Below are 16,151 nucleotides of genomic sequence, written 5' to 3' on the forward strand. Positions count from 1 at the left end.
TAATACCTACTGTATTTCTGTTTATAATAAATAAGAACTCTGCATTAATTAAAATATAATATTTATATGTATTTTACGAGCGGGCAATAAAGTTATGCTGCATAGCATCCGGTTAGTCGCAATTTTGAATGAATTTGCAATAATTTCATGTCATGATAGACATGGTAAAATATAGTTTTCTCTAAAAATAAAAAAGTTCTTAAACTTTTTTATTTTTAATTTTTTTCTTGCCTGATGAGATCAATAATGATTGAAATGGTCTGTACATTGTAGCAAGATATGATTACATTTACATAAATAAAAGAAAATTTAAATATAAAATCGAAGTTAGATCTACTTGTATAAAATGTAAATTATATATAGGGAGATATATACGTAGAAAGAGAAAAATATGTCTGCACTCATTTTGTCTGCCAACAAACGAATTAACAATTTTGTTATCAATTTTCAGCTGACCAAAACTCTCAAAACAAATGATGATTGGGCAGAAGAAGTAAGGACAGTGAAACAGAAAAGTCGCAAAGCTCTGGAAGAATCTCTCAACCAATCTGCAGCAACAGCCAATTCATCTATGACTCAAGATAGCACATTACCAATTCCTTCTGATTGGGCAGATACAGTTGATGGCACACCACTGCCATCAACCTCTGCAGAACCAGTTAAACCCATTTTAACACCAAGAAAGTCTAAAATGGTAAAAGTATTAAAAGATGTTATAGAAGGTAAAGGCTTTTATTTGTTTGGCGTTTTGGGATGAGAAATTATCATGTTTTTTTACATAGTTTTACTTTATCTTCACTATTCTTGATATTTATACTTCTAATAAATTTTAGCTGATTTAATGTTCACTTGTGTATGGTGATGCTTTTCTTGCATTTAAAGGATTGTTATTGCTTATTTTTGTTTATGTAATATTCAGGTGGATAAGTTAGCTAGTTTAAATAGGAACTTTTTAGTTCTGCTGTACTGCTTAAGGATGGAGCCGTCTGAAAGAGTCAGAGGTCAAAACCAAAGAAGTGTGAGAATGAGAAAATGTTAAATCTTGCATACTAGCAGGATCTGTGTACCCGCATTGCCCAGTGGAGAGATGATATAAAGCCAGAACAGATTCATTAAGAGACCCCCCCCACTCAAAGACAGACTAAATTATGGTTATCTATTACATTATCATAGACTTAGCTTAATTTGTTTTGTTTTATTTATAAATAACTCGTTAAGTGAAGAATTAATGTCCCACCAATGAGAAGAAATATTGAAAAGCATGTTATTAACGTTAAATAAGTGTGCATAATAGCAGAAAATATGCATGATTCCTCCAATAAAGAAAACTAATGGATAAAAAATGTTTATGGAGAAATATTTTAATCAATCCTGAAACCATTGTAATAAAGCAGGGATCCTTCTAGACTGATGTAATGTTATTTTGTTTTTAGGAAGTAGTCGTTAAGGTATGGAGTTAAACCTCTGTTAATAATTAAATAATTGTAATTATTAAAAGAAAATGTGCATCGCCCTTAAAAAAACGAAAGAAAAACAATGAAAATGCTGCTCTGGAATGACCCAGAAGCAAATCTTGCAAAGCTGTGTTGGTACCCTACGTTAGAATGGAAAAAATTATGATGATAGCAGTAGTAATAACAATAGCAGCAGTAGAAGTAGTAACAGAAACAGTAAAGATACTTGACACAATTTCTGATATGAATAAATCATTTAATTTATGACAATGTTTTTTTCTAATAACAAACTTTGAAACTTGTAAAAAAAAATAATTGTTTAATTTAACTGTTTTTTTACTAAAAAAACATTGGACAATTTCTTTTTTTAATTAAAAAAAAAGAAGCAGTATGTGAAAATTAAAACATTCAACATTTTGACCTTTAGAAATTTATAAACATTTTCACAAAAATCCAATTTCCTAAAACAAAGATAAAATGTGATGCAGATGCAAATTTCAAGATTAACTTTTGTTTTTATTTTTGAAAATACTCAACAAAATTAGATGCAAACCGTACAGGGGAGTGCCTGTGAATTTAATATTCCCTTGACAGTTCCTTCTTAGGAAGAAGCCAGTTTAACCTGCCTACGGTGAATACCATACAACAAACTATTTTAGAAGTTCCATTAAGGGATCAGATTCACGTATAAGTTTATTGTAAAATGATAATTAAATTTCTAGCCAGATAGCATTTGAATGGCATGTAATCATTCTAGTTAAATCTTAAAAGTAAAGTATTTGTTATTTTATTTTTTTGTGTGGGTGCATATGAAGTTAAGGATATTAATAGGATTAAAGGAAAGATTTGGGGGTACTGTTGCCACTTAGACTTAGGGTTTGCAGTTAAGTTAATAGTTTATTTTTTAATCGTCCTCTCTAAAAAAAAGAATGAAACACACAATTTATTCTCCTTGGCTAAAAATATCAAGTTATATACCTTATAAATGTATATATAGAAAATGAATCACACACCCAAAATTCTTAAATAAAAGTTTGTATTCCAACAAGTGACCCCCTAAAAAAACACACTAAAAAAAAAAAAAACAGAAGAATCATTTTTGGAGTGGGATCTAGCTGAGCATAGTCAACAGCAACTTTATCAACAATCAATTTAAATATAGCAGTATTAAATATTCTTCAAAGTCCTCTGATACATTTTAAACAATATGTAAACTGTATAATCTATGATTAATGTCTTTTAGTGCAAGTGTATCTATGTAAAAAAAATAATTTCCCCTGAAAGCTTATATATAAAGACCATGATTTTAAATGCACAGAGAATGTCTTTACTTCATTGCTAAGAAAACTATGAAATTATGTAAGAAAAGAATGACGTAAATATTTGGGAACAAACATCTTCAATGTTGCCAAGAGGTAACGGCTTCGATATAGCAATTTAGTTTGTCTCTATAGCATATTAATAAAGAAGGTATTACATTTAGTCTTTCTTTGGCCTTTTTTTTTTTTTTTTTCTAAAAGTGGCCTGAGTTTGTAAATTGGCCTTTTTGTGACTTTTTTCTCAAGGAAGTTGGTGTCAAACTCCCCATGTCGCAAAACACACACATCAAGCGAAAGTGTTTAGCAAAGTTAAATGTAAGAGTAAACCACTTATGTTTAAATTCCATGGAAATGCTGTTAATTTTGTCATTACACAGTGTTTGTAATAGATCTGAACCGATAACTAATGGACACGCTGGCGATCATGTTTACTGTAAATGAAATCATTATTGCTAAATGTAGATTCTAGAATGAAGGTTTATGTCTGAATGGCCAATGAAATTGTCCTTTTAATCAAAAATGAATTGGAAAGGGGCTATTCATTATTTTTGCAGCAATTGTAGGAGAAAAGTAAAAGCACATAATGACAAAACAAAATACTTACGGTGATTCACAGTAAGTGTGACCTATGAAATATTTGCTCATGTCCTAACTGGGATAGTCACAGTAGAAAATATTAAGTGTGTGAGTTATCCTTATTCCACAGTTTACTACATCTTGTTTTGAATATTCTCTTCGGAAATATGGCAACACATCAAAGGCCATAAATGACAAAGTTCTCTCTGATTCTCTCTCCTCTGATCTTGAACGTGTGGTACAGTGGGAGAAGAGGTGGCTGATTACTTTTAATGTATCTAAAACCAAGCTCCTATCTTTACATCATCAACGCTCTGATCCTCATCTGGCATCAATTGAAATGGATGGGTCTCATCTTGGGGAGGTTCCTTGTTTTGACAAGCTTTTGGGTTTGATCTTTACTTCTGATCTTTCTACCACTCCAGAAGATATCTCATTACTGATTCAATTCTCTATCTGAATAAAAAACAAGTACATCCAAGGATGGAGTACTGTTGCCACATCTGGGCTGGAGCTGCTAAAACAGCCTATCCTGCCTTGACAGAGTACAAAATAGATTTCGTGGCTTAGTGGGGGGATATCCTTTTCTCTTCCCTGCAACCACAGAAGAGATGTTGTGAGCCTGTCTTTGTTTTATTGTTATTTCCATGGCAAATGCTCGTCTGAGCTCCAATCTCTGGTCCCCCCTCGCCAATCTTTCATGATAAACACCCGTCTAGCTGAATCCACTGTGAAAAATTTCCCCCACTCTATATCTGTGCCTAAATCAAAACGTAGATTCCATGAACAAAGCTTCTTTATTAGAAGTGCACGCCTGTGGAACTCTCTGTTTTGCACCTGACTACAACTTGGATGTTTTCAAGTCCAACATAAACAAATTCCTGATGAATCACGCCCTTAAATAAGACACTTTATTAAATGTCCAATACTAATGATTACTACGATACTATCCCATTGATTACTGTTCATGCAATAACCCTTATCCCCGAGTGACTTCTGGGTCTTGATAAGTAGTGACCTCCATGTTAAAAAAATAAAAATAATGTAGCAATTTGTAATAGTGAATGAAAGCAGGTGATAATAGCCAGAAAACATGCATCAAGTAATGGCATATAATGTGATCATTTTCGATTTATATATGGATGCAGCATTTGTGAAGCTATACTGTAATTTTGTAAAGCGGAAAAAATATTTCTATTTTGTTTTATATATATATATATATATATATATATATATATATATATATATATATAGAGAGAGAGAGAGAGAAATGAGATAACTAGTTAGTTCTCATTTGAGAATTTAAATCCGCAGGGAGATTGTTGTCAAGTTAGGCTGCAGATGGCATAAGGGGTCAGTCAGGAGTTATCTTTTTAGATCATCATTTTTGAGAACAATAAAAGCAATGATGTCAGACAAAGTCAAAACAATAAAGTTACGAGTCAAACATTAGAAAGCCATGAGAGTTGACTTAGTTTAGATGGTTTAATCAATAATACCTTAAAGATATTAGATTGTACCTTATTTCTACACCCACTTCTCCTTGCTGCCAATTCTGATGTAAGATGAATGTTAACAGCCTGCATAAAAACTGATCTTCTTTCAATTTGATTGCCTTCATTTGTGTTGCTTGGGTCCGACTTTGATTCCAAAATGAGAACTCCTCAGTCTATGAGGACCATTGTGATTGAACATTTACAAGTTCTACCGCTCCAGAAGATATCTCACTACTGATGCAATTCCCTATCTATATAAAAGCCAAGTACGTCCAAAGATGGAATACTGTTGCCATATCTGGGCAGGAGCGGCCAAAAACAGCCTATCATGCCTTGACAGAGTACAAAATAGACTCTGTGGCTTAGTGGGGAATGCCCTTTTCTCTACCCTGCAACCTCTCTCCCACAGAAGAGATGTTGCGAGCCTATCCTTGTTTTATCGTTATTTCCATGGCAGGTGCTCGTCTGAACTCCAATCTCTGGTCCCCCCTCGCCAATCTTTCACGAAAAACACCCGTCTAGCTGAATCCACTGTGAAAAATTTCCCCCACTCTATATCTGTGCCTAAATCAAAACGCGGATTCCATGAACAAAGCTTCTTTCTTAGAATTGCACGCCTGTGGAACTATGTTCCGTCTACCTGCTTCCCTCCGGATTACAACTTGGATGTCTTCAAGTCCAATGTTAACAAATTCCTAATGAACCGCCCCTTAATTAAACACTTCATCAAATCTCCACACTAACGTAATGTACTTGCAATAACTCTTATCCCTGAGTGGCTTCCGGGCCTTGATAAGTGGTGATCACTGTGTAAAAAAAAAAAAAAAAAAAAGTATAGATTATGTACTCGAGACTTGCAGTGTTGAACTCGCCCTGGAGTTAGGGATAATATTGCAAAAATATCAGATGGGGTATTACGTTATCAGATAGAAAGAAGGAATTTTATTAAATTATACTGTTCTCATCTTGAATCTTATTTGCATACTATTTTGGCCAATGTAACACCCGATCTTCTTCTGGTGTATCTTGTCGAATACTGGAATCTTTCTGTCAAACTCCGAAATTTACACAAAATTTCAAACAGAACCCTTAAGGGGAAGGATGGTCTTATTCCATCAGACATGATTGGGAAGAATTTTAAAGTAATTCGTAAGCATCACCCGAGGAATATGCTGGGCGATGATTAAGCAGACATAGTATAGAATTTAATACAACATGAGAACCATTAATTATAAGTAATAGATAAGGTCACCATTAAGTGTGTATATATATATATATATATATATATATTGATATGTAGTTTGCTTGAAGCATTGTGTGGGATAGGTATGTAGTAGAGATTTAGAAGGCTATCACAATGCGAGGAATGAGATATAATCAATGTTGATGACAGAAGACGAAAACAAGTGGCGATTTACAAATCAATAATTACACACATATATGTCTATATATACATATATTCATTCAATTGTATTAAGTATAAATGTCTTAATGAATGAAAGAAATGAATTAAAATGAATTCATTTCTTTCATTCCATCTGGCATGCTTTGAATCGAACTGTAACATCCTCCATTTGAAAAGGGGAATTTTTTTCCCCGAAATATAATAGATATTGTCACAGACATAACAAATATAATAGATATTGTCACATAACAAATATAATAGATATTGTCACAGACATAACAAATATAATAGATATTGTCACAGACATAACATACTTAATACAATTGAATGAATATATGTATATATACACATATATGTGTATACTTATTGATTTGTAAATCGCCACTTGTTTTCATCTTCTCTCATCAACACTGACTATATCTCATTCCTCACATTGTGATAGCCTTCTAAATCTCTACTACATATATATATATATATATATATATATATATATATACACTTTATTTGTTTTTACATTAGCACTAATATGCTGCTACACAGTCATGAGCATGTTTCGATCAACTAGGTACTAGTAACTAGACCTCTTCAGGCGATAAAGCTTATACAAAAGCAAAGTTTGCAATGAAAATATAAGGTCATCTTCGTTACAGGGAGTTACAATCAGAAGGTTCTGTCATCAACATCCGACTTTAACTCCCTGTGATGAAGATGACCTGATTCTTTCATTGCAAACTTTGCTAATGTAAAAACAAATAAAAATGATGCTCTACTACGGTATTGAGCACTCTTGTCATACTACTCTTGTTACTCTTCATTTGTTACTTAACCTCTGGAAAACAATAACCTCAGAGGGTATTTATATATATATATATATATATATATATGAGCAAACAGTTAATAAAATATGTTAAAAAACACTTTGAAATGAGTTAAAAACATGTTTAATCTGAAAAAGAAAAACTAGAAAAATGGATAGTCCTTAATCCGCGGAGTTTCGAAGAAATACTTTCCTTCTCATCAGAGGGTAGGAATTAGCAAAATGCGGGATCGGAAAAAATATATATATGTATATATATATATATATATATATATACATAGTCTATGCAGATTTTTAAGTTGGACAGGATACACCTGAAGAAGATCAGAGGTTACATCAGCCAAAATGTGTAAATAATATTCAAGATGAGAACATTAGTCCAAATAATACAAAACACAGCAATGTGTTTTAAAAAATGGAAAATTCTTGGAAAGAAACTCTGTTCATGGAAATTCTATTTGATTATAGGCAGACAATTGTTTTGAATCATGGCTCACTCCTTACAGTCACAATGCTTAAATAACTCTCAGAAACTGGGACTTTAAATGAATGAGTACTAGCTGAAAAGTAACTTCATACAGTGTGAGATGACTACTACTTTGAAGTCTACTTTCGTTGAAACTCTACAAATAATTAAAATAAATTACCAAAATATCGCAAAATATTCAGTTTACCGATTTTCGGTTTACAGGATTTAACAATTAATATTTGTACATCTCAAATTGATGTTAACGTTTAACAAAATTAAAACTGGCAAACTTGTGATGCTATGAAGGAATAACCTTTAGATCATCTTTTTGTTTTTGTAGATGAAGGAGAACCAAGAGATGATGCTGTTCAAGACTCAACGGAAAAACCGGATCTTCAATCAAAAATAATTCGAGACAAGATAAAAACTTTAAGGAAAAAAGCTAAAGTAAGTCCAGTGCTTCTATAGTATTAGTCACAGTTGAAAATCGCATATATTTTTTATTTTTTTTCTCAATCTGCCATTAGCAAGAGCAGAAGTTGCTGCAAAGCAGGGGAGATAACTTAGTATTTAATTTGAGCAAGTAAAAATGAACGTGTAATATGCTGAAATAAGTAAAATTAACTGAAAAATATGACAGAGCTGAAGATCGTCTAGAACAATTTATTAAAAATATACATTGATCTTATTGTATTTTCTCGATCCGCCATTCATAACAGCTGAAATACTGGAAGTTTCTGTCAAGCAAGGGAGATAAATCATCCTTTCATCTTTAAAAAAAATTTTTTTTATTATTATATTTTCACCCCAAACAAGGCACATTGCCACTTTGGTGTAGGGGGCTACTATCAGGGGCAACAACTACTGGGGTACTATGTAGGGATTTCGGCAGCAAGATGTCGGTTCACGTTGCACTTGAACTTCTGCATCTCAGCAAGTAAAAATGAATAAGGTAATACAATAAAACTAATTTATGATAAAAATTGATTATTATTTCAAAATAATCTTCTGCTCTATTTTTTTTCTAATTTTTACTTTTTTTTTTTAATTATTTTCCTGGTTTTGTTAATAGTTTTCATATTGGGAAATTTTATAATGAGATTTTGTATTAGGCCTAAATAAAGGTGGTCATTATTTCTTTTTTTGTTACACTTATTGAGTGGATAAACAACTTTAAATCTGAATATCCTGTAAGGAATTACTAACAAAAAACTTTAGCTGTTTTTTTTCTTCTCCCCCACTGGAATCTTTATAATGTCTTTATTTTCAACAGATTGTTGTGAAACGTGACAGAATGACTGGAAAGACTTTATTCTTTAATATGACATTATCATTGGTGCTAAAAATATTTTCATCTGTCAAATTAATTGAATTATCTTCAAAAGCAGATATTTTGAAAGACTTTCTTTTAATAACACAGAAAATAGTAATCTGATCATTATGAAAATAAGGAGATGCTAAAATAAGTATCAGTACTCTTATGTAAATCTCACAAGAACTGGTAGCAGTTATTTATCTTTCATTTGGAATTTTTTGAACATATTTAAAAATAAATTTAAACAAAAGGTTTATCATTTCATATGTTGTTGGGTCGATTGGGAATACAAATGTTACTTTTGGTCAGTGCAGATTTAAATGGTAAAGCACGTCAATGTTACATATTAGACACCTTACGTGAATACTGATTAAGTCAGCTAGTATGCATTTTGACAAAAGGTCACATATGTTACCATAACCCAAATCTGTATTTATTTTAGATGCCTTTATGTGATACTATGGTCAACTTGCTGCCATTAAGTGGTAGGAAATTGGAGGGAAAAAAAACCCAAAAGATTTAAAACGGAAAAAGGCAGTAGGTTTAGTGAGTAACAAAAAGGATTTATCAATAGACAATAGATAGGACTTTCTTCTTTAACGCAGATAAGAAAGCCAAGATAGGGTTTAAATTAGAGGACAGAACAATGGATAGAGATATATTTAGATTTGGTTTTTGGGTACTTTAAAATTGATAATAGTATTATTACACTGAGGTGTGGCAAGGGACTTTTTACAACAATAGTGAGTTGGATATTTTACGACAGTACACGTGACCGGAGCTCAGGTGGATGCTTAGACAGTTGAGAGCTGGATACAGTTGAAGATGGATCATGGCTTGGACCAAGTCAAGGAAAGCTTTGGGAGATCAAGATGAACTGACAGCAACAGAGAAACCCAGCCGTGACAGGATGTAGATTTGCGCCCTAGTGTGTTGAAGGTTGATGGGGACACACATACCTATAGTCCAATCAATATATATGTAAAGTATTGGAGTCTGTATTTTCCTTTTGTTTTATTTACTGGTGAGCCCATGCACTCCCATTGATAGTCACCAATGTGTAAAAGACAACAGCATGGCTATAAGAAGATAAGATAATAGTGAACAAAGCCATGGCATACAACGTTGGGGCAGCAGGCTGTAACTGGGCTCATGTGGTGTCATATTTATATATTCAACAAAATTTCCATTATTGTTTTTTTTTTTTTTTTTTTTTGCATAGTTTAAGGCAGCCTCTGAAGTAAATGAAGAAGTTCAGGAAAAGAAAAAAAAATTATTCCGAAAGAACAGTGGAACATCTACTATGGTAAGTAATTCTCCAGATATTCTACTAAGAGTTATTGTTCCTTTCAGCAGTTTTAAATTTGTTTTTATATGTAACTATTATGCCGCCTGGCATTGCCCGGCCATAAGATATGCTTAAATATATTTTAATTCATTGTTTAAGTCATTTATTTCATGGGTGATAGTTAATTGTAGAATCAAGCACTGTTTAGATCTTCCAGTGCATCTTGTTAGCTATCTTCTGAGGCAATGCTAAATCCATTATAACTTCATCTGCAACATCTAAATTTATTTATCCTTTAATGGAAACAGTTAAAACCATAAGGTCAAAATGTGTCTCAATGTGAAAAACAATGTCTATCTTTCAAGTTAAATTGTGAGCTAATTGAGAAAGGTAAACCGTGTAAAACACAGAAAAAAATTCATTTTCCAATATTGTCACATATTTTTTTTTTTTAGCCAAACATGTAAAATAACTAAAAACAGTTGATTTTTTTTTTTTGTTTTTTGCGGTTTTAAATATAAATCTTAGATTCCTTGTGCAATAAAACCTTGCCTGTGCAAATTTTAACATTCTAGATAGTTTGAAATTCATTTTATACACAAAAATATAATTTACTTAAGTTGGAATTTTGTAGCCTATCGCAACATACCTGAAATCTTAAAAATGAATATTTGGGAAACTGCATGGAGTAACAAGCTCAAATTTTCAGCATTGTTTAGTTTTTAAGATACCAACAACTGGAGAAAGTTTGAAGAAAATTTGAGTGATATGGGTGACATTGTCTGGATGATTTAACATGGAATTATCCTGTAACCCCATCCTGCAACATCTAAGTTGAAAACAAAAAACAATAAATTTACTTTTGTGTGTTGACAAGTATCAAAATAAATTTTATTTATTTGATAAAATATCAAATGCATATCCACGATATGAACATAACAGTCCACTAATTTGTTTTATTGGCATCCTATCAGTCTTAAGCGACAATGAACATCCTGAAAAGTGCCTGCACAGTGTACAAGAGTCCATAATGAAGCAAAAGTTGCGCAATCTCTAATTTTACTATTTAACACGTGCCCACACATCTAACCCTAACCCTGTCGATCGATAACTTGTTTAGTCATGCAGCCCATCTGTCATTCTAAAGTTTGAAATAGCATTTTAATTGCTGAACACGCAGGATGTTTACCTCCCTCCCAAGGTGGGAAGATGTGACACAAGGTCAAGAAACTGGGATTTGAAAAGCTAGCACCTTAGAGGAAGAGCACCCTGGGCTGCAAAAAGTGCCTGAGCATTCTAATCTGTATTCCCACCAGCAATAACCAAAAGATCAGAAAACAGAGCCTGGGAAGGTGAACCTCCTAGAACTGCACTGGGTCAGAAACTTACTTTAGCCAAGAGGAAACAAGCCAAACAAGCTGAACACACAGATTGAATGGATGTCATCAGATTCAGTTCAACATCCGTTTTACATGCTGGCGTGTGTTGAACGGCTTTAAGAAATAAATTTCCAAACTAACCCATCTCAGGCCAGATCTTTATTTTACTTTCTTGTGAGTTCATTTTTATCACTTCCCCCCATGTTTTTTTCTTTTACCTTCCCCTATGAACTGAACCAGCTACCCAACAATTCTACAAGAATCCAAGAACTCGCTTCCATTCTTTTAATGTGACCATACCAACAAAGTCTCCTGTTCTACACACATCCTCCTATACTGTCCATATTTAAATCTTCCTCTAATCAGAGCTGTCTTTAATACTCACATTATACATTATCATTTTTATCTCATTTATCACCAAGAAACGCATGTCCTCAACTCTCATTGCCCATATTTCACTTTCGTACATCATCATACTGCATACAAATGCTTGGTGGATTTTTACCTTCGTCGACAGTTGTTATACTCAGCTGGTTAGTAATGGCAGAAGTTCCCTGATGGATATCTGTTTTTGGAATTTTTAATTAATGCATGAAATAAAAGAATGTTTACCAAAAATATTTTGAGTATATTTTTATTTCATTTGACTTTTCTGCATTCGCTTTGTCTTAAACAGAATTATAAAAAGCCGACAGCAAAACAGTCATATGATTTTTTCACTCACATGTTGGATGAGGAAGAAGAAATTGCAATGCCTTCATCTTCACCAACGATTTCAGAAGAACCAAAGACTGAGGTAAGAACTCGTCTATATACTATTACATGCTTGTCGCATTGACCGTTATCATGCTGATCATCCCTTAAAAGTAAAGTGGAATATTCCAAATGGCTTATAAGCATTTGAGTTTAATAAAACAAAATTAAATTGGTGTTGCTGAAAGGAAAAACTCAGTTACAGTCTGACTGGATCATGAAAACCCTAGCTACATCCTGATTGGATAAAAGAAATCTTGCTTACCAATGAAAACTAAAAAAAAAACATGGTAGTTTAAAATTTCTGTTCAAATGTATCTCCTTGTTTTAATACTTAAATAATGTATGTATTAACGTTTATTCATAAGAAATTATAGGAATAGAACTCCAATTGTTTACATAAGGATTCTATTGTGTAAATTTTAAATGAATATAATAGATACTTTTTAAGAATATGAAGTGTGCTATTTTTTGATCGGATTTCCAAGTTAAATTCAATTTTTATGGCATCTTTTTGTCTAAAAAGGTGAAAGTACAGAAATTTTTTTTTTTTTTTCGAGGTATATTGATTTCAATAACATGGACTTTTAAGGATTTTTTTTTTGTAATGTAACTGAAATATTAAAATATTAAAAAAGAAAGAATTTCTAGTGCTTCTGCATTTGATACAGCACTATTTTTAAAATAGTATTTTCAAGTTTAATTCAATTTTTATGATATTTTTGTTTATTAAATTGTAAGATGAAAGTACAGAAAAACGTTACAAAACACCCTCCCTTCTATGTTAAGAATAACATTATTATTTCAGTGCAGTAACATAAGTGCATAAGTACCAAAATTTGTTATTGTTAACATCTACGATGTTTTAATTTGATAATAAAAAAGCAAAAAATAAATTTGTGCATTTTTCTTTTTTAGTACTTTCATCAAGGTATTTTTTGTTTATATAAAATAATAATTCTAAGAGTATAAAACATAAGGGGTCTATTATATTCCGTGATTGTTAATTGATAAGTACTGCAAGATTCGTAAAAATAGGTTGATTTCCTGAATTTTGGTGAATTTTTAAGTTAAGGGGAGGGGTCAAAATATTTATACATTTTGGGGATCAGCCATTCACTTTGCACAAACCCAAAGTTCTCTATATTAAAAATGGGTTTCTAATTAATAACATAATTATTTAAGCACGGTCCATGTTTTGCAAAAATATTTTTTTATTATTTAATATTATTGAAAATGAAAAACGCAATACCACTAAAACAGAACTTTTAAAAACATCCAAAATTTATTTCATCAGGATACATTTTGGCTGGGAGTAAAGTGTAGTGTCTGTTCTGATACTACATTTCATTTTTCTGTCCTCAGTCAGTGGGGGAGAGATCCTTCTAGACTGAAACAATTTTTAATTTTGTTCCTATCCAGAGTGCCCCGTTTTGGGTAGCTGGATTTTCCCCACATTAAAAACCGACCTTGTGTCTAACTCTCCCCTCGAGGGGAGGCAAGTAAATAGGAACAAGTCAACCATCTAAATATTTTTTTAATAGTTAAAAAAATATTTATTTTTATTAATTTTATTGAGAAACATTATATTCACACCATTTAGTTTTATAAAAATTTAGTTTAATTAATAATTTAATAACCAGTTAACGATACCGCAATAAGTTAACTGTATTGAACATACAGCTGATTTTTGACATCGACATTTTGATTTGAGTTGTCTCCCCCTATTTATTTCATCAGATTTCATGATGGCTGACGAAAACGCTATGACCCACTTAGTCGTATAATTTGATTTTTTTTTTATAAAAAAAAATACTTGATCGATTTATCTGATTTTTGGAATATGACAGCTTTGTTCTGTAACGATTACATACATCATGCAGACTTTTCTGTATTTTCTTTACTTTTAATTGCTGTGATAAGTGCCAATTTTCATAGAAATGTTAAACTCATATTTGCTGCGTGTTATTGGTTTTTCTGTCTAGAAAACTAATTTTTTTCGCTAACAGAAAAATATCAGCTTTATGGAAACATATTTGATGATTAAATATATTTCTCATTCCGTGGAATTTTACCAGGTCTTGCTAGTTTAGGAAATAATATTTTGATATTTAAAGGGAAATGACTTCTACCCTAAATTTATCTCCTTTGCCAATAAACATTTTGAAGCATATGACTGATCGGCCAGAGTTCGACAACAAAACCTGAAAATTCAAATGGAGGGATACTTATCAAAATCAGCTTAGCAATAGACAATTTAAGCCTCCCCATTTCAAAGTAATACAAAATAATTGTAAAGTTATTAAGTAAATCATTTGTTATTGTTGTTCTTCATAGAATCGTTTTCATCCATTTATTTCTTCATATTTGTGTCTTACCAGTCATAAACCACTTCATAATACTTTTGTTTTTTTTCTTTTTATTTCAATCCCTTTACAGATCGAGTTAGAAGAAACTTATGCAGAAGGTTAGTTTCCTTATTGTTGTTCTTCTTGCTGTGTACCGATATTCACATGATACAATAGCATGAGTGGCATAATGGATAACAATACAGATTATGTAATTAGTTAAGCTAAATTCAAATCAAAATCATCAATTCTCTTAACTGATAGCACCTCTCAGAAAAGTAAGAAAATAAAAACGAATCAGTAATACCTAGTGTGGTATTAGCCCTAGGTGGGCTATATTAGTTTCCCTTGAATGAGGAAGTTTACAGGGAAAATCAAATTCACAAGCAATCCCTAACCACATGTATATCCCAGTCATGGGAAGATGGTATATAACATCTAGCATTCACAAATGGTCATCCATATAGTACTGACCAGGCTCAACATTGCTTAACTTTGATGATCTAATGGGAACTGGTATGTTAATATGATTGTGCTGTGTATCCCAAAAGTCCAATGTTTAAATTCCTCTGAAATTTTTAGGCAACATGAAATGGAATAATTATATAGAAGATGCTGCCATGCCTGCCACAAAGTAGGTACCTCCTTCTACTGGGCTAGAAAACTTCTCACATCTACCAAGACCCTATGTATAAAGCCACCATTCACCTGTGCACGGAATATTGTTCCAACATCTGGTCAGGTGCACCAACCACTACTTTCTTCCTTTTGTACTGGATGCAAAAAAGAATCTGTAATCTAATTCAATCCACACTGTCTGCCAAGATCCAGCCACATTGCTGCAGTGTTACATCTCTTGTTTTACAGGTACTTCCACAGAATGTGCTCCAATCAACTCGCTGCACTCGCACTCCCTCAATGTAAAAGCAACCCCCGATCTGCCTAACTAGCAGCAAAATTTCACTCCTTCACTTTAGCAGTTCCATAGATGCCAGATAATTTTCTGCTTTGATAGCTTGTTTTCTTGGACATCTTACATGCAGAAATCTGTCCTTGCTTCCTGTTTTTCTAACTATGCATAATGCTTTAAGCAAACTACATTAACCTATTATTTCTTTTGTGATGTGTTACAATGAAATAGAAATTCAGTCACCATCAAAATTGTGCATTCTGTGGCAGTCACATTACATTTGCTATTACCGGCACAACTTTGTTTCGTCCCTGTTTCTATCCTATCATGGATGCATTCACAAAACAGGCGCATATTTCATTACGGACACATTCTATTACAGATGCATTCTATTATGGGCACATTCTATTACAGACATATTCTATTACAGGTGTATTCTATTACGGACGCATTCTATTACGGACACATTCTATTATGTATGCATTCTATTACGGACACATTCTATTATAGGTGCATTTTATTATGGACACATTCTATTTTATTATAGGCGCATTTTATTACGGACATATATATCTAATACACCTTTGTTTCATCCCTACTTTGCTTGCAGACACAGCTGTTT

General features: G+C 32.4%; 1 protein-coding gene across 1 annotated transcript in view; it reads left to right on the forward strand.

Moving 5' to 3' along the window:
- The window catches only part of LOC145297853 (coiled-coil and C2 domain-containing protein 2A-like), a 220,229-nt gene that overhangs the window by 23,164 nt on the left and 180,914 nt on the right, over window positions 1–16,151 (forward strand). Inside the window, exons 5-9 of the mRNA XM_080144180.1 lie at window positions 452–722; window positions 7,877–7,983; window positions 10,074–10,157; window positions 12,195–12,314; window positions 14,711–14,738. Coding sequence (XP_080000306.1) covers window positions 452–722; window positions 7,877–7,983; window positions 10,074–10,157; window positions 12,195–12,314; window positions 14,711–14,738 — 610 coding nt within the window. The remainder of the gene's footprint in view (window positions 1–451; window positions 723–7,876; window positions 7,984–10,073; window positions 10,158–12,194; window positions 12,315–14,710; window positions 14,739–16,151) is intronic.

Source organism: Euprymna scolopes, chromosome 2 (genome assembly GCF_053919585.1).
Source record: "Euprymna scolopes isolate OS-2025 chromosome 2, ASM5391958v1, whole genome shotgun sequence".
Taxonomy (NCBI): domain Eukaryota; kingdom Metazoa; phylum Mollusca; class Cephalopoda; order Sepiida; family Sepiolidae; genus Euprymna; species Euprymna scolopes.